The sequence below is a fragment of the Pleurodeles waltl genome, chromosome 6 (assembly GCF_031143425.1).
Source record: "Pleurodeles waltl isolate 20211129_DDA chromosome 6, aPleWal1.hap1.20221129, whole genome shotgun sequence".
NCBI lineage: Eukaryota > Metazoa > Chordata > Amphibia > Caudata > Salamandridae > Pleurodeles > Pleurodeles waltl.
The window spans coordinates 133,295,044-133,313,046 of NC_090445.1; the positions used below are offsets into that span (position 1 = coordinate 133,295,044).

General features: G+C 47.9%; 1 protein-coding gene across 2 annotated transcripts in view; it reads left to right on the forward strand.

The window, feature by feature from the left end:
- Positions 1–18,003, forward strand: part of IGF2BP1 (insulin like growth factor 2 mRNA binding protein 1) — a 318,886-nt gene that overhangs the window by 173,316 nt on the left and 127,567 nt on the right. For both annotated transcript variants that reach the window (XM_069237576.1, XM_069237578.1), the window contains 2 exons: positions 7,715–7,837; positions 8,409–8,544. In XM_069237576.1, coding sequence (XP_069093677.1) covers positions 7,715–7,837; positions 8,409–8,544 — 259 coding nt within the window. The remainder of the gene's footprint in view (positions 1–7,714; positions 7,838–8,408; positions 8,545–18,003) is intronic.

Sequence of the window (18,003 nt, forward strand, 5' to 3'; positions counted from 1 at the left end):
GGGAGAGCTCTGGGCAATACCCCTGGGGTGGTGATGGACAGGGGCGTGGTCACCCCCTTTCCATTTGCCAGACTAGTGACCGGGGGGGGGTCCCTGGAATGGTACAAATTGGTTTATGCATGGAGGACACCAAACGTGCCCTTAAAGCATGCCGGTGGCTTGGGGAGGCTACCTCTCCCAAGCCATGTATCCCTTGTTTCCAAGGGAGAGGGTGTTACTTCCCTCTCCCACAGGAAATCATTTGTGCTGCCTTCCTCTGCCTGAGGTGGTCAAGCAGCAGGAGGGCAGAAACCTATCCTGAGAGTTGGCAGCAGTGCGGGCTGCCCAGAAAACCCCAGAGTAGGAGCACTGCTGGGGGCCCTCTTAGGAGCCCCAAGAGTGCATGGAATCATACAACCAATACTGGCAACAGTATTGTGGTATGATTCTGACATGTTTGATACCAAACATGCTCAGGTTCGGAGTTACCAGTATGTAGCTGGGCACAGTGACCTTTCCAGTACATGGGTAAAATGGCTTCCCCACACTTACAGAGTCCTGTGAAATGAAGCTGGAGTTCGTAGGGGCACCTCTGCTCATGCAGGGGTGCCCTTACGCACGGGTACCTGCACACTTCCCTCTGGGCTTGGAGGGCCTACCATAGGGGTGACTGTGTCCTGGTGCAGTGACCTGTAGTAAAAGGGTGCATGCACTTTTTCGTGCAGGCTGCAATGGCAGGCCTGCGTACATATTTTGCATGGGCTCACAGGGGTGGCACAATACATGGTGCAGTCCGTGAGGAGCCCTTGGTGCCCCAACGCCCTGGGTGCTTAAGTACCATCTACTAGGGGCTTACTTGGCACCAGTATGCCAATTGTGGTGTGTGCGAAGTCCTAAGCAACCAAACTTAGGAGAGAGCAATAGGGTCCTGGTTAGCAGGATCCTAGTGAACTGTCAAACAGTGACAGGCAAAAAGTGGGGGTAACCATGCCAAAGAGGGTCCTTTCTTGCAGGTAAAGCCTACCAAAACCAAGAGAGGGTGATGGCATTCCAACAACTGCTGCCCCTTTTCCAGACTCCATATCCTCTCATTGTGAGAATAGCAAGAAACTATTAAGGGTGTTGGCACACCCAAGCCAGAGAGCTGCATGCAAGAGTACATGTACGTCCAATACAGGGGAGCTTAACAAGCCAGTGGTCACAAGCGGAGAGTTTAAGAGGAAGATTTAATGTTGTTAAGGCCTAGAACCTAGTGTGGTGTCCGCTGGTTGGGGAAAAAAAATTGTTGCTGGGCACACAGTTGCTGGAACCCCCCCACCACCACTGCGAGTGATCATTACCACAGATACATTGCTCATAGGTTGGGGAGCAGATCTCAATCATGTTCTTCTGTGAATCCAGACGCAAGAGCAACTGAGATTCCACTTAGTTTATCTGGAGTGCTTGGGGCATTTCTCCCTCATTTGAGACAAAACAGTACTTCACAGCACTATGTTGACACAGGCAGTACACCCAGAAGGAAGTAGGACTTTGTCACCACTGTCCATGTTGATCTTAGTTTTGACATTGGGCCATAGGATTCACATTCTTCTACTAGTGGAGCATTTGTCAGAAGGGAAAAATTAATTGGCCTTGTGTGTGGTCAGCACGTGTGGTGTTATCAACTTATACCAGAATCAGGTATCCCCCATTAGTGAGGTGTAGGTAGTGTCTAGGAAGCCAGGGCTCTCAAGGTAGCTGTGGATGAGCATCCAAGATTTATCTAGGAGACATGCAAAGCTTATGCAATACCACTGTAGTCACAGCACTCGTACATATGCAAAAACCACACAGTGTTAGAAAAATAAAGGTACTTTATTATGCTAACACAATTACTAGAATACTGTATAAGCAATTCCCTCCCTAGCAGGTGAGTAGTCACCAATATATACACATTAGAAGTTTGGGATCGGCATAGAAAGCAATAGAAAACCGTGAAATAACAGAAAATAATGGAGACCCTATGGGGAGACCAAACCATATACTAAGTAAGTGGAATGCGAAAGTCAGGCCCCCCCCCCCCAACCCACCCAACCCAAGGAAGTGGAATCTGTAGAGGGGAGCTGGATGAACTCGGAACCCCAAAAGTTAAGTCCCAGCGTGCACCCCAGCAACCAGGAGAGGTAAGTACCTGTGTTTTCAACCAACACACAGGTAGACTTTGTAAAAGGACAGTGCAAGACTGGGAAAAACCAAAGGTGGATCCTGACAAAAGAGGACCTGCAAATGAAGGGGACCAAGTCAAGTTCCAGTTGGAGTGTCCAGTTGGGGTAAGGAAGATCCTCACAGCCAGTCGTCGTTGCAGTTGGTGCCTGCGGATGCAGGGGAGCGACTCATTCACTACAAGGCAAGTTCCTTCTTGCTTCTCGTACTGGCTGAAGACTTGTCGCCCCCAGAAAATGCACAGCCAGTAAAATGTTGCAGTTACTGGAAGGAGCCGGAGAAACAATGTTGCAAAATGGAGTCGTCCCTGGAGTTGCAGATTTGGTTCCTGTGGGGTCCAATTGCAGTCCTGGTGGCCAGAAGATGAAGTCAACTATGCAGATGAGTCCTGCTGGAATCTTCCACACAGTCTGGAGACCCACCTTAGGGGAAGACTCTAAATAGCCCATTAAGGGGGATTGAACTAGCAAAGTGACTGCCTATCAGGAGGGGGCTGTGATGTCATCTACCTGGCCTGGCCCCTTGGATGCTCCAGGGGCCTCTGCCCACCTTGGATTCAAGATGGCAGAATCAAGTGGCCACCTGGAGGAGCTCTGGGCACCGCCCCTGGGTGGTGATGGACTCCCCTTTCCATTATCCAGTTTCGTGCCAGAGCAGGGACTTGGGGATCTGTGAACTGGTGCAAACTGGATTATACACAGAAGGCACCAAATGTGCCCTTCAAAGCATACTGATGGCTTGGGGAGGCTACCCCTCCCAAGCCATGTATAGGAAGTTGGCTGTGTATATACTATTTCAAAGTAAGAAATAGTGTGCACAGAGTCTAAGGGTTCCCCCTTAGAGTTAAGATAGTGGCAAAAGTAGATAATTCTAATGCTCTATTTTGTGCTAGTGTGGTCAAGCAGTTGGCTTATCAGACGGTAGTGTTAACCATTTGTTGTACACACACAGGCAATAAATGAGGAACACACACTCAAAGACAATTCCAGGCCAATAGGTTTTTATATTGGAAAAATATTTTTTTAGTTTATTTTAAGAGCCACAGGTTCAAGATTTACATCAAGCACTTTAAATGTAAGGTACTTCACTTAGATACTTTAGGAACTTTGAATGAAAACAATATCATGTACAGTCTTTGTAAAAATGGCAATAAGCTATTTTCGAAGTGGACACAGTGCAAAAATCAACAGTTCCTGGGGGAGGTAAGTAAAGATTAGATTAGGAGGTAAGTAAAACACTTACAAGTCTTTGTCCTGGGGCATAGGCCGCCCACCATTGGGGGGGGGGGGGGGGGGATTCAAGGCAACCCCAAAGTTACCACACCAGCAGCTTAGGGCCGGTCAGGTGCAGAGGTTAAAGAGGTGCCCAAAACACATAGGCACCTATGGAGAACAGGGGTGCTCCGGCTCCAGTCTGCCTGTAAGTACCTGATTCCTCGGGGGGCAGGCCAGGAGGGTTTTGTAGAGCACTGGGGGGGGGCAGGTAGGCAAGCAACACACCCTCTGTGGCACAGGGGCGGCTGGGTGCAGTGTGCAAAGCAGGCGTCGGGTTTTGTATAGGTTTCAATGGAGGGACCCGGGGGTCACTCTAGTGGTGCAGGCAGGCACAGGGTGGGGGCTTCTCAGGACAGCCACCACCTGGGCAAGGCAGAGGGTTGCCTGGGGGGAGGGGGGTCACTCCTGCGTCGAAGTTAGGTTCCTTCAGGTCCTGGGGGCTGCGGGTGCAGTGCTGGCTCCAGGGGTCGGGTCCCTTGTTACAGGCAGTCGCGGTCAGGGGGAGCCTCTGGATTCTCTCTGCAGGCATCGCTGTGGAGGCTCAGGGGGGTCGTCTCTGGCTACTCACAGGCTCGCAGTCGCCGGGCAGTCCTCCCTGAGGTGTTGTTTTTCTGCAGGTCGAGCCGGGGGCATCGGGTGCAGTGTAGTCTTACTTCTGGCGGGAAACGTGAAGTCCTTGGAAGTTGTTTCTTTGTTGCAAAGAAGTAGCTGGTTTTGAAAAGGGCTGCTGTTCACAGGAGTTTCTTGGTCCTGTAGTCCATGGCAGTCCTCTGAGGCTTCAGAGGTCGCTGGCTTGTAGGTCAGCAGGCGTTCTTTTTTCAGGTTGCAGGAATCTGATTTCCTGGGATCTGGGGAGCCCCTAAATACTGCATGTAGGGGTGTGTTTAGGTCTGGGAGGGCAGTAGCCAATGGCTACTGTCCTTGAGGGTGGCTACACCATGTTTGTGCTTCCTCCCTGTTGGGAGGGAGGCACATCCATAATCCTATTGGGGTAATCCTCCAAACTCGAGATGGAGGATTTCTCAAGGCAGGGGTCACCTGAGCTCAGGACACCTTAGGGGCTGTCCTGACTGGTGGGTGGCTCCTCCTTGTTTTTCTCATTATCTCCTCCAGCCTTGCCGCCAAAAGTGGGAGCAGTGGCCGGAGGGGCAGGCATCTCCACTAGCTGGGATGCCCTGGGGCGCTGTAACAAAAAGGGTGAGCCTTTGAGGCTCACCGCCAGGTGTTACAGTTCCTGCAGGGGGAGGTGAGAAGCACCTCCACCCAGTACAGGCTTTGTTCCTGGCCAGAGTGACAAAGGCACTCTCCCCGTGTGGCCAGCAACAGGCAGAAACTGGTCAGCCTACACTAGAAGTCGGGTAGGTATTCAGGGGTCGTCTTTAAGATGCCCTCTGAGTGTATGTTACAATAAATTGCACACTGGCATCAGTGTGCATTTATTGTGCTGAGAAGTTTGATACCAAACTACCCAGATTTCAGTGTACCCGTTATGGAACTTTGGAGTTTGTGTTTGACAACCTCCCAGACCATATACTCTTATGGCTACCCTGCACTTACAATGTCTAAGGTTTTGCTTAGACACTGTAGGGGCATAGTGTTCATGCACCTATGCCCTCACCTGTGGTATAGTGCACCCTGCCTTAGGGCTGTAAGGCCTGCTAGAGGGCTGACTTACCTATGCCACAGGCAGTGTGAGGTTGACATGGCACTCTGAGGGGAGTGCCATGTCGACTTAGTCATTTTCTCCCCACTAGCGCACACAAGCTGTGAGGCAGTGTGCATGTGCTGAGTGAGGGGTCCCTAGGGTGGCATAAGACATGCTGCAGCCCTCAGAGACCTTCCCTGGCATCAGGGCTCTTGGTACCAGGGGTACCAGTTACAAGGTACTTACCTGAGTGCAAGAGTTGTGCCAATTGTGGAGACAAAGGTACAGTTTAGGTAAAGAACACTGGTGCTGGGGCCTGGTTAGCAGGGTCCCAGCACACTTTTAAATCATAACTTGGCATCAGCAAAGGCAAAAAGGTATGGGGTAACCATGCCAAGGAGGCATTTCCTCACACCATGTAACACCTATTTCCAAAGGGAGAGGGTGTTGCTGCCCTCTCCCAAAGGAAATCCTTTGTTCTGCCTTCCTCTGCCTGAGCTAGTTAAGCAGCAGGAGGGCAGAAACCTGTCTGTGCAGTGGCAGCAGCGCGGGCTGCCCAGAAAGCCCCAGAGAACTGGTAGGAGTAATGCTGGGGTTCCTCTAAGGAGCTCCCAGAGTGCATAGAATCATGCAACCAATACTGTCAACAGTATGTGGTATGATTCCGACATGTTTGATACCAAACATACCCAGTTCGTAGTTACCATTATGTAACTGAACACAGGTCCAGTAGATTGGTAAAATGGCTTCCCCGCACTTACGAAGTCCAGGAAAATGGAGATCGATTTTGTAGGGACTCCTCTGCTCATGCAGGGTTGTACTCACACACAGGTACTTGCACCCTTCCCTCTGGGCTAGAATGGCCTGCCATAGGGGTGGCTTACAGTGAGTGACCTGGTGCAGTGACCTGTGGTGAAAGGGTGCATGCACTTTTTCATGCAGGCTGCAATGGCAGGCCTGCAGATACATTTTGCCTGGGCTCCCATGGGTGTCACAATACATGCTGCAGCCCATGGAGAACCCCTGGTGCCCCTATGCCCTGGGTACCTAGGTACCATATAGTAGGGACTAGCATGGGGGCACCAGCATGCCAATTGTGGGGTGTACTTTGTCAGGAACAACCAAATTTAGAGAGAGAAGGCTGTCCCTGGTGTCCTGGTAACAGGATCTCAGTTAACATAGTCAAAATACACTGACCGGCAAAAAGTGGAGGTAACCATGCCAAAAAAAGGGTACTTTCCTATACCATGGTTGTTGTACTTTTTTTTTTTTTCTTCTAAATTTAGCTGTATTGGCATCCTACTTGTAAAACCGGGAACACTTGACACTTTTTAAAATTGAAATAAATGTAATCAAGGCCTTTGTTAACCTTTTTAAAAGGGTCTTTACTCCAACATCTTCTCCAGTGATAGCCTTGAATTTGAATGTATGTCTGAGAAGGTTGATGGTGCTTTCTTTTGAGCCACTTTGCTGTTGTGGCACGCCGGTCTTGTTTGAAAATAGCCTTTTTGGTTTCTACAGCCTCACTTTGAAGGGTCGGTGAGATTCAAGGATTGGTAGGGGAGGAGCCTTTTACACAAGTGCAAAGGAACTGGGTAGTTTTGCCAACAAACCCTAAACTTTCCTCTAATGTAGTTTCATTGTCAGTTGAGTTACCCTTTCTGCAGCAGATTCTAATTTTGGAAAGAGATGGCTATCACATGCCTTTGCTGTCAAAATGCTATTACATGACAATAACCGAACTAACCATGTCCGTAAAAGATTAGAGGGTGGAATAGGCAAATGGATTGTCCAGTGCAGTGTTACTTGGTATTGCCAAGAGAATATTCCTCTCCCCAAAAAAGCGGCTTCTAGGGCCGCCTTTGGAAATATTATCATTAGACCTCTCTAAAGCTGCAACATTGTCAACAATGGGGGGTGGGAGGTTAGTTCTGCGGTGAAGGACTTATCTTTTATTGTGGGCTGAGAAAGCAGTCACGATATCTCGGACTGAAAAGTTCCTCAAAGAAAAATGAGTTGCAAAAGTCTATGGCCAACACTATTTGGCCGGAGGTAAGCGGAGTATGTAAATCTGAAGCACTGCAGGATAAAAACTGATGATTAAGAGGGTAAGTAAGATTTCTTTCTTATTCCTGATGAAAGTTTTGGGAGTGCCCAGTGTAATCCATACCCCATAAAGGTAATTTAGGATTAGCATTGTTAAACTCCCTCCCCACCCCCCTTTCAACTCGTATTCAGAAATTTGCTTCCAAGTTCTCCTGTGTTGCAAATTTTACTGTGAATAGTCTGCTATTTGTAGTGGAAATGGTGCATGTTGCATACACTACTAGGCTCTAATGAAGAAATAAACAGAAGATGATTTTATGAAACACTATATATAGTACTTGCTTACATTTTCAGAAGAGATTAAGAATATATACAGTTTACACAACCACAACATATACTTAGTGTCCTGTAAGAGTTTAAAAAGATGCCTAGAACTGAGACAATTTGTTTATAAATAAGGAAAGTTTAGATAGTCTGTCCCAATTTTGAGCAGGTCTGTTATAAGTCAGTCGAATCAGTGTAACACTTAACGTCTTTACTCAATCTTGTCTTGTATTTTTCCACTAAGGGCTGATGATGTACCCTTGAAAATCCTCGCACATAACAACTTTGTTGGTCGTCTAATTGGAAAGGAGGGGCGGAACCTGAAGAAAGTGGAGCAGGACACAGAAACCAAAATTACAATTTCACCGTAAGATGGCACTTTTTGTTGGAGTGGAAATCTGCTCTTGTTCATGTTAGACCGGGCACATCAAATGAAGCCCGTTTGTTCAGACTTTGTGAATCAGAAAGTGGAATTATTCAGCAAAAGCAGAGGGGTCTTTGTTCTATGGTAGCTTGTCAGATTTTAATTGTAAGATGAGTGCTCCTTATTTGTAATGAAAGTTTTGACGTAATGGAAGAACTCATCCAATCATGAGGAATGGATAAAAGTTCAGGGAAGGAGTTTTAAGGGGAGGTCTGGCACTGGAGCGGGTAGGCTGAGCATTGTTTTTCCGTATGACTTAATCGTGTACTGCAGTTTAACTTGTTCTTTCAAGTAGCTTGGAAGTAAGAAATTAGAAGGCTTGTGTCTTTAGCGAGGTGCGATGAGCTACTGAATGAAGCTACCCCTCCATGAGAGGGCGTGTAAAGAGGACAGGTGGAGCGATGCACAAAAGCCTGCTCAAAGTACGTTCGCTTGTGGGCTTGAACCTTCTAACTGGTTGGCCAGGACCTCTTTGACTTGATACACACATGCCGTTAATCTTTCTTCTCTCCAGCCTCCAGGACTTAACTCTTTACAACCCCGAAAGGACGATCACTGTCAAAGGCTCGATAGAGAACTGTTTCAAAGCAGAGCAGGAAGTGATGAAGAAAGTCCGTGAAGCCTATGAGAATGATGTTGCTGCCATGAGTGTGAGTATTTTCACTGTAACCAGGAATTCCATGCTGCAAGGACAAAAAGCCACTCCCCAGCTCTCTGCAGGACCAGATACTCCCCACCCTAAGCATCCATTCACTGGACCAGACCTTTTTTATTATTTTTTTTTAAACTTCTTGCCCACTTCTGTGAGGAAATTACAGGAATGAATCCCACTCTTGCAGGGATTTGCAGTGTTCAGACACTGATACTAATGTGGATACCCCTTTGAAACACGACTGCTTTGTGTACTTAAGTTTAGAGTCCGAGTCTGTTCAGGTAGTTAGGTTACTTATGATGGCACTTCCTACTTCATGAGCTTTTGTTGCCTTTCTGAAGCTCATCAATCCTGCTAAGCCGCCATAAATCTCTACATCCTGTCCCAGTGATGTCCACCTGCAGTGTGCTTTTTCCCTGGATCTTGGCGGCTCAAATCGCATTTGACTCCGTTTGACTGGGGTCCTTTTAAGGAGTAATTCTACTGGGTTCTCTTTGGTTTCCCTTTGAAATGTTTGTGGTGTACTACATGTTTTTATATACCGGCTAAGACTCCCGGGGATACATGTAGTGTTGTACTGTCAACTTACTGACCGCTCTTGGGCTATTGAAACATCGTTCAGTAAGGGAAAATGGTTGCAAATGTGTATCAGTTTGCATAGCTACTTTAGCTATGTTTACTTATGGAGACCATTTTTGGATTTCTTATAAAGTTAAACCTTGGAAGACCTGGTCGGAAATATTATCAAAACATACTTGATATAATAAAGCTGTTCAAATAGTTTGAGGGTTCTGGTTGCAAAATTTACAAATGTGTTTTCTTTCAACCCCCAGTAGGAAATGTGGGCTCCACTACAGCAAGCATTATTGGATAGTTACACAGACTTGATATCGAGTTACTAGGCCTCACTGTATCCCCTTTGCTTGTCGTAAATCCATTCTTTGTTTTGCTACAGCAGCTATCTGAGAGGTGTAGAGGACATGCAAGGGATGGTGCCTCAGCAAGTGACTTGTATGTCCGCCCTGGCTTTTTATCCGACTTTGAGGCCATTTTTGCAGATTTTGAAAATGTTATATTGTAGTTGTGCAGCTGTACATTCTGCCATTTAATGGTTCTTTCAAGAAATTTTCTTTGTGGGTATTGACCACAGGCAGGGTCTAGGTGAGCTCCCTAAGGTGTGTACTGTAAGCCAACAAGACTCCAGTATGTTGCAATAGTCTTCAGAGGAGGTTTTTACTCTGTAGGGATCAGAAACGGGCATACCACAGTGGATAACATAGTGAAGTGACATTGAAAGAAAGTGACTAGGATCAACTTGTGCCCACATAGCAGAAAACAATTTATCGGCACACAGACACCACCTTGTGTATTTTCCTGTTGAACAAGAACATTTAGCTTCCCTTCCTTGGTTTTGGAATGTATGCCTGTATGGACATATGCAGGGCAGTTTCCTGGCAGTCTGTTTTGCGGACACTTTTGCAAAATAGAACTATAAATGTTCACGGCTGGTAAAAAGCTGCCCTAGGACAGACAACACTGAAAATTCTACTTTTGCCTACATACTGTTCTGACCCACTAACATAGGTGAACAGAAATAGAAGTGGGCAGGGGGTTTTGGGGGGGGGGGAGGGTGTTAACATGTGGTCCTATGCGTTTCTCAAATGACGAGGAAAAGCATTCATTGATTAAAGCTGAACACCCATACTGAACCCAGTTTCGAAATCTAGAATGGACATCAAACTTCTCAAGAGATTCACCCCAAAACTGTGGATTTACCCCTTAACGCTCTTGATCTTGCTTGATCACTAATCATTGCTGCTGTTGCTCCACCTTCCCCAGGCTAGTTGAATTCTCTAGTCTAGACAAGGGCAATGATCCCACAGAATGTTTTGTAAAATTAACATTTTAGCCGTTTGGTGCTGGTGATTTATCCCTCTTTAGTCATGCTATACAGGCAATCACCTCTCCTTTTATGGGCTCATTAAGCTTTTCTGACTGTTCAGGTGTTGATTTTTTTTTTTTAGCTCGAGAACCCTGTAGTTAGTGATGCAGGTCGGACATGATTGTTAATGTCACCTGAACTAAACCTAACAATCACAACATTTCTTTGGCTATATGTGGATCATCATGTTGCAAGCCCCGTTCTACTTTAGCAAAACTGTAATTCTGTCTTTACCCGTCTTTGTACAAAGCTTACAAGCCAGAGGTTCAGTGTTTACTGTTTTATTTTCTTTTTTTTCCGAGCAGGAAGTGTTCCTCCTTGATACCTAGTGTACTGTTTTTGTACTGCTTTTTGTTCTGATTGCAGTTATTTTACAACAGGGTTCCTTTGAGAGAGTGGCAGGAAGGATAAAAAAAACCTGAAGGATTGTGGTTTGGGGTGTGAATCTTTTCTGAATTCATATGCTGTACATTATTCTGCCACCTAATGTTTGGGTCGAACTCTCCTTGTGTAGTGGTCCTTTTTTTGTGGTTGATTGTCCTCACCGTTTGGTGCTTAGTCTAATCTCTTCTCCCTTGAATCCTTCATACGTGATCATCATCTTCAGATTCTTTTGTCCACCATGGGGGCTGGAAGCATCACAGAAGACCCTCCAGTTGGTGAGAGACTTAACGTTGCACTAAATGGTGTATTTTTCTAAGTCCTAGAGGGAAAAGCATTTATAAAGCAATTGCAAAGAAGTCTCATAAATCCAGCTCATTTTCAGCAGAGAAGTAAGGGGGAGTACAAGGTTAGCCAGCGAAGGCAAGCAGGAGAGTGCATGGGCAGAGGGCCCCTGCTCAGTGACATGGAGAACCCACCCTTCCACTTCTGCCTGTTTGTCACCACAAGTATGCCCAGAATGACAATCATCAGATGTGCAGCCTTTGCCTACCACGAGACCACAGCAACGAGGACTGGAAGGTCTATGCAGATTTAAAGTCCAAAACACTGAGGGCAAGGGAAAAGCAAAGGGAAGCACACTAAGCCTTGTAGCTTTAGAAGGAAACTCCATCGCTGAGAGACCTTGGATTGTCTAACGGGGAGGACAAGTTTGGCGAAGGATCTCGGGGAGAGGGCGTGGATGTCGGAAAGGAAGTCATCGTCGAGCGGGAGCACAGGAAAAGCAACGAAAAGTGGCCGCAGTTAACACTAAAGAAGCAAGGTGTGGGCGGGTCGTGAACATCCGAACCTCGAAAGCTGCCTAAGCGCTGAAGTTTCCTTCTGAACCTAGATGGCAAAGGTGCCAACACCATAGGTGTCCGCCACACACACCAAGCCAGCTGCCTACAGTCTTTCCCGATCTCCATCATGGGGAATTCGGTCTCTCGTCACGATGCACCCAGACTTACCACGTCCAACAGTGACGTCACAGAGTAGAAGATTTCATGGAGGCTACAGTGCAGACCTTTGGTACTTTTCCAGGCCTTCTGGCATGGCTACAGGCCCATGTAACTGCTGAGGATCCAGTCGGGTTTCCGCTGGTGAGTCTGCCAATGGTGCCCCTTGGACACACTCTGGGCCCAGCATTGACTTTGCTGCCACCTTATTCTCTGGAGCCATACCCAGCGATGCTGTCCCACTCGCACAGATGCTGATGCAGTCAATGCAGGATAAGAATGTACAGCCTTTGGTGCGTTTCAACTCTGAAGTGGTTCCTCTTGCAACTGAAGTTGCAACCGGCACACAGCCTCTTGGCAGTCCCTCTGATTCTGATACTTTGCCTTTACTACATGGTAGGGCCCAAACTTTACATACATTATTTCACACCGACAGAACTATGATGACTCAACCAATTATGTTCCCCAATAAAAGGGGCAGAAGTTAAAAAGAACTTCAGGATGCCAGTGAACTTAACTTTGCCCAGTACTGACCTTTATGTTTTAACCAATGTGAGCCACTGATGGCTTACAGTTGGGCACTTACTGATGCCTTTCTAAGGGCTGCCCATTAATAGTCTAGTTGCCTTCTGCCTGGTGATCCTACCTTCCAAACATCCCACTCTGGAGAACATAATGGATCAGTCAACACCAGCTGTCTCCTTAGCCATTATTCCATGCCCTTTAGGATATGGTTGCTCAAACATTACCCGCTGTTGAGAACGACCTTCGTGTGTCCCTCATGCAGGCTCCCATGCAGGGTGGTTGCATTGCAGCAAAGTTTGTGGTATGCTCGGGGCTGGACACAACTGATTTCCAAGGACTTAAAATGGGCACAAGTGTGGCTCTCCAAAGCCAAGTCTGGATGAAGTCTACAGGTGTCTGGAGATGTAAAGGCATCTTTAATTAACATACCTTTTGACGGATCTTTATTTTTTTAGAATAAAGCTGACTCTGCTTTGCAGTGCTTCAAAGAGCCAAGCCTCAGCACATTACATGGTCATGCATGCTCCTGCAAGGCAATTCCACTGGCAGTTTCACACTTTGTATCAACGGTAGGGAGCTCCCGGTCCGTGTACGCCAAACCCTTCCTCTAACACGCTCTGAGACCATGAGGATAGCAGGAACAACATACGGCTTAAGGCCCCAGCAGCCTCAATTACAGAACCACTTTAGTTTACTCAGCATCACACAGCCACCCTTCTGGAGGCAAAACCTCAGACCTCATACAGGGGTGGCAAGCAATCACAACTGAATGGTGGGTCATTCAAATTGTCCGCCGGGGATATGCCATTCCCTTTGTTTCTACCACATTTTTCTTTTCCACACCTTCAAGGCGGCTGACAGAGGACCATCTTCCTCTTACCTTGATAACTGATTTTGAAGGCAATCTTGTCCCAGTCCATCCTCAGACAACAGACCGCCTCCTAACATTTAGAGTCACTGTCATCTAAACAAAGTTACACCAAACTCCTTTGCAAAAAATTCCTTTTCACTGGAGCCATTCTGGGTATGTTACTATTTCATGCCTTTCCCAGGATATTGAGACTATGATCCTGATGTTTCAGCCTCTGCCTTGAATCTGTGTGAGTGACAGAGGCTGCTGGGATTGTTGGCCTCTTGCATCCTGTTGGTAATGCATGCCAGAAGGAGTGTGCAGACCCTGTAGGATCTGAAATTCCAGCGCGCACTACATATTGGATTGTATCCAGATTTTGGAGGTGACTGCAAAAGATTAGCAGTAGTGTCTACTTGACTGCGGTTCAGTTAGTGGGAGGGCCCTCTCCTTAACTGATGGTAGTCACAGATGGAGCACACATATATATAGATAGTTTTTTTTTTTTTTTTTTTTTTTTAATCGAGCTGGTGGCAATTTGCTTGGGTTAAGTCTTCCTGCCCACCTTCCGAGGAATACTGCTATAGGTACTCGGATACTAACGTGGTGCTGCAGTGCATTAAGGGGTGGGGTCTTGGGCCCTGTGCCACAAGGCTGAACTGCAAAGGGATTTCTCTGGTGGTGAATCACCTGGTGGATCTTGAAACACCAGGATGGACAAACACAAATGCAGGAGCTTTGTGTATTACAAATTAGTTGCATCTGGAGGTGACAGTGTGGAGAACCCTGGCAAGATCTTTTCTCGAACGCCAAGAACGTACAATGTGAGTACTTCTGTCAGCTAGAGATTCCAAAGCATCTTTTGCTTGGAGAGTGTAGCGGAGGACTCCTGTTTCTTAAAGACACTAGCTTTCCTTTCCAGAGTTCTGGAGATATGGAATGAGAGGGCCATTGTCATCCTAGTAGCACTGAGTTGGCCATGAGCATCTTTCCTCCAAGCTGCTGCCTCAAGATGACCGGTCTCAGCAGTGGGGCAGGGTGTTGTGCCTGGGCCTGCACACTTTCAATCTCCATGTTTGGCGATTGACCGACAACAGATGACCAACTTTGATCGCCATACAGAGGTGATTGATGTCCTCTTGGTAGCAAGGCGTCCCTCCCTCAATTCAGTGCATGCCAGCTGTTGGGAAGGATTAGTGGATTGGTACGGCATCCAACCAATTGACCCCTTCAAAGCTAAGTTGTCAAACTTAGTTTCTTCTGCCCCTAATCTTGCAAGGACTTGCCTTGGGTACGGATTAAAACCAACAGCTTTTTCTTCACCAAAGCCATTTGTGATGCCCCAGTTGGACTTGAACTTAATCCTAACATTCTTGTGACTTCAAAACTTAGTCTTTCATCGCCATGACATTGATTTGGCATATGAAGAAACTTTAGGTTGTCTAAGTCCACTTTGCACCACCCTCTTCCCTGAGGAGTTGGTTTGAAGGACTTGAGCTTCCTTTCTGCCAAACGCTGTTCTTACCTTTCATTTCTGCTGGGCCATCACACTTGCAGCATTCTTTGCTCCACCCAATTCCTCGGAGGAAAAGATTTAGTTTAGATCATAAGACATTGGAGCAAAAAGGGCAAAGCAGTGCAAAAATTGACGATCTCCTATGGCTTGTTCTCAGTCAGTCATTGATTTGTAAAGCGTGGCTATCACCCATGATTTCTCAGCATAAAGGTTTGCTAATTGCTATATGCTTGTCAAAAAGCAGCCCCCAGAAAGCTCATTTCCACCATTGCCAAAGCTACTACCACTATGCTAGCCTAGACATCTTTTAGACAGCCACATAGGCATCAGTACACAAGTTGAGCAAACACTCCCCTGCCCCCCCCCCCCCCCCCCCCCACACACGTACGTTTTGACTGATGCTGACTTGACTGAGAAGAGTGCTGGGACCTGCTAACCAGGCCCCAGCACCAGTGTTCTGGCACACAGATAAGTCCCTTGTAAAATGTTCCAGTGATAGCAAGGGCCCTGTGACCAGGGACGGTCCCTAAGGGCTGCAGCATGTGTTGTGCAACCCAAAGGGACCCCCCTCACATAACACATGCAGACTGCCATTGCAGCTTGTGTGTTGGTGGGGAGAAAAAGGCAAAGTCAACATGGCCTCCCCCTTGGGTGCCATGCCCACAAAACACTGCCTGTGGCATGGACAAGTCACCCCTCTAGCAGACCTTAAAGCCCTTCGGCAGGGTGCACTATACCACAGGTGAGAGCATAGCTGCATGAGCAAGATGCCCCTACAGTGTCTAAGTCCATTCTTAGACATTGTTAGTACAGTGTGGCCATATTAAGTATATGGTCTGGGAGTTTGTCAAAACAAACTTGTAAGGAAATGCCTCCTTGGCATGGTTGCCCCCTGACTTTTTGCCTTTGCTGATGCTATGTTTACAATTGAAAGTGTGCTGAGGCCTGCTAACCAGGCCCCAGCACCAGTGTTCTTTCCCTAACCTGTACTTTTGTATCCACAATTGGCAGACCCTGGCATCCAGATAAGTCCCTTGTAACTGGTACTTCTAGTACCAAGGGCCCTGATGCCAAGGAAGGTCTCTAAGGGCTGCAGCATGTCTTATGCCACCCTGGAGACCTCTCACTCAGCACAGACACACTGCTTGCCAGCTTGTGTGTGCTAGTGAGGACAAAACGAGTAAGTCGACATGGCACTCCCCTCAGGGTGCCATGCCAGCCTCTCACTGCCTATGCAGTATAGGTAAGACACCCCTCTAGCAGGCCTTACAGCCCTAAGGCAGGGTGCACTATACCATAGGTGAGGGTACCAGTGCATGAGCATGGTACCCCTACAGTGTCTAAATAAAACCTTAGACATTGTAAGTGCAGGGTAGCCATAAGAGTATATGGTCTGGGAGTCTGTCAAACACGAACTCCACAGCACCATAATGGCTACACTGAAAACTGGGAAGTTTGGTATCAAACTTCTCAGCACAATAAATGCACACTGATGCCAGTGTACATTTTATTGTAAAATACACCACAGAGGGCACCTTAGAGGTGCCCCCTGAAACTTAACCGACTATCTGTGTAGGCTGACTAGTTTTAGCAGCCTGCCACAAACCGAGACATGTTGCTGGCCCCATGGGGAGAGTGCCTTTGTCACTCTGAGGCCAGTAACAAAGCCTGCACTGGGTGGAGATGCTAACACCTCTCCCAGGCAGGAATTGTCACACCTGGCGGTGAGCCTCAAAGGCTCACCTCCTTTGTGCCAACCCAGCAGGACACTCCAGCTAGTGGAGTTGCCCGCCCCCTCCGGCCAGGCCCCACTTTTGGCGGCAAGGCCGGAGAAGATAATGAGAATAACAAGGAGGAGTCACTGGCCAGTCAGGACAGCCCCTAAGGTGTCCTGAGCTGAGGTGACTCTAACTTTTAGAAATCCTCCATCTTGCAGATGGAGGATTCCCCCAATAGGGTTAGGATTGTGACCCCCTCCCCTTGGGAGGAGGCACAAAGAGGGTGTACCCACCCTCAGGGCTAGTAGCCATTGGCTACTAACCCCCCAGACCTAAACACGCCCTTAAATTTAGTATTTAAGGGCTACCCTGAACCCTAGAAAATTAGATTCCTGCAACAAGAAGAAGGACTGCCCAGCTGAAAACCCCTGCAGCGGAAGACCAGAAGACGACAACTGCCTTGGCTCCAGAAACTCACCGGCCTGTCTCCTGCCTTCCAAAGATCCTGCTCCAGCGACGCCTTCCGAAGGGACCAGCGACCTCGACATCCTCTGAGGACTGCCCCTGCTTCGAAAAGACAAGAAACTCCCGAGGACAGCGGACCTGCTCCAAGAAAAGCTGCAACTTTGTTTCCAGCAACTTTAAAGATCCCTGCAAGCTCCCCGCAAGAAGCGTGAGACTTGCAACACTGCACCCGGCGACCCCGACTCGGCTGGTGGCGATCCAACACCTCAGGAGGGACCCCAGGACTACTCTAAGACTGTGAGTACAAAAACCTGTCCCCCCTGAGCCCCCACAGCGCCGCCTGCAGAGGGAATCCCGAGGCTTCCCCTGACCGCGACTCTTTGAACCTAAAGTCCCGACGCCTGGGAGAGACCCTGCACCCGCAGCCCCCAGGACCTGAAGGACCGGACTTTCACTGGAGGAGTGACCCCCAGGAGTCCCTCTCCCTCGCCCAAGTGGAGGTTTCCCCAAGGAACCCCCCCCTTGCCTGCCTGCAGCGCTGAAGAGATCCCGAGATCTCTCGTAGACTAACATTGCGAACCCGACGCTTGTTTCTACACTGCACCCGGCCGCCCCCGCGCCGCTGAGGGTGAAATTTCTGTGTGGACTCGTGTCCCCCCCGGTGCCCTACAAAACCCCCCTGGTCTGCCCTCCGAAGACGCGGGTACTTACCTGCAAGCAGACCGGAACCGGGGCACCCCCTTCTCTCCATTCTAGCCTATGTGTTTTGGGCACCACTTTGAACTCTGCACCTGACCGGCCCTGAGCTGCTGGTGTGGTGACTTTGGGGTTGCTCTGAACCCCCAACGGTGGGCTACCTTGGACCAAGAACTGAACCCTGTAAGTGTCTTACTTACCTGGTAAAACTAATCAAAACTTACCTCCCCTAGGAACTGTGAAAATTGCACTAAGTGTCCACTTTTAAAACAGCTATTTGTCAATAACTTGAAAAGTATACATGCAATTTTGATGATTTGAAGTTCCTAAAGTACTTACCTGCAATACCCTTCGAATGAGATATTA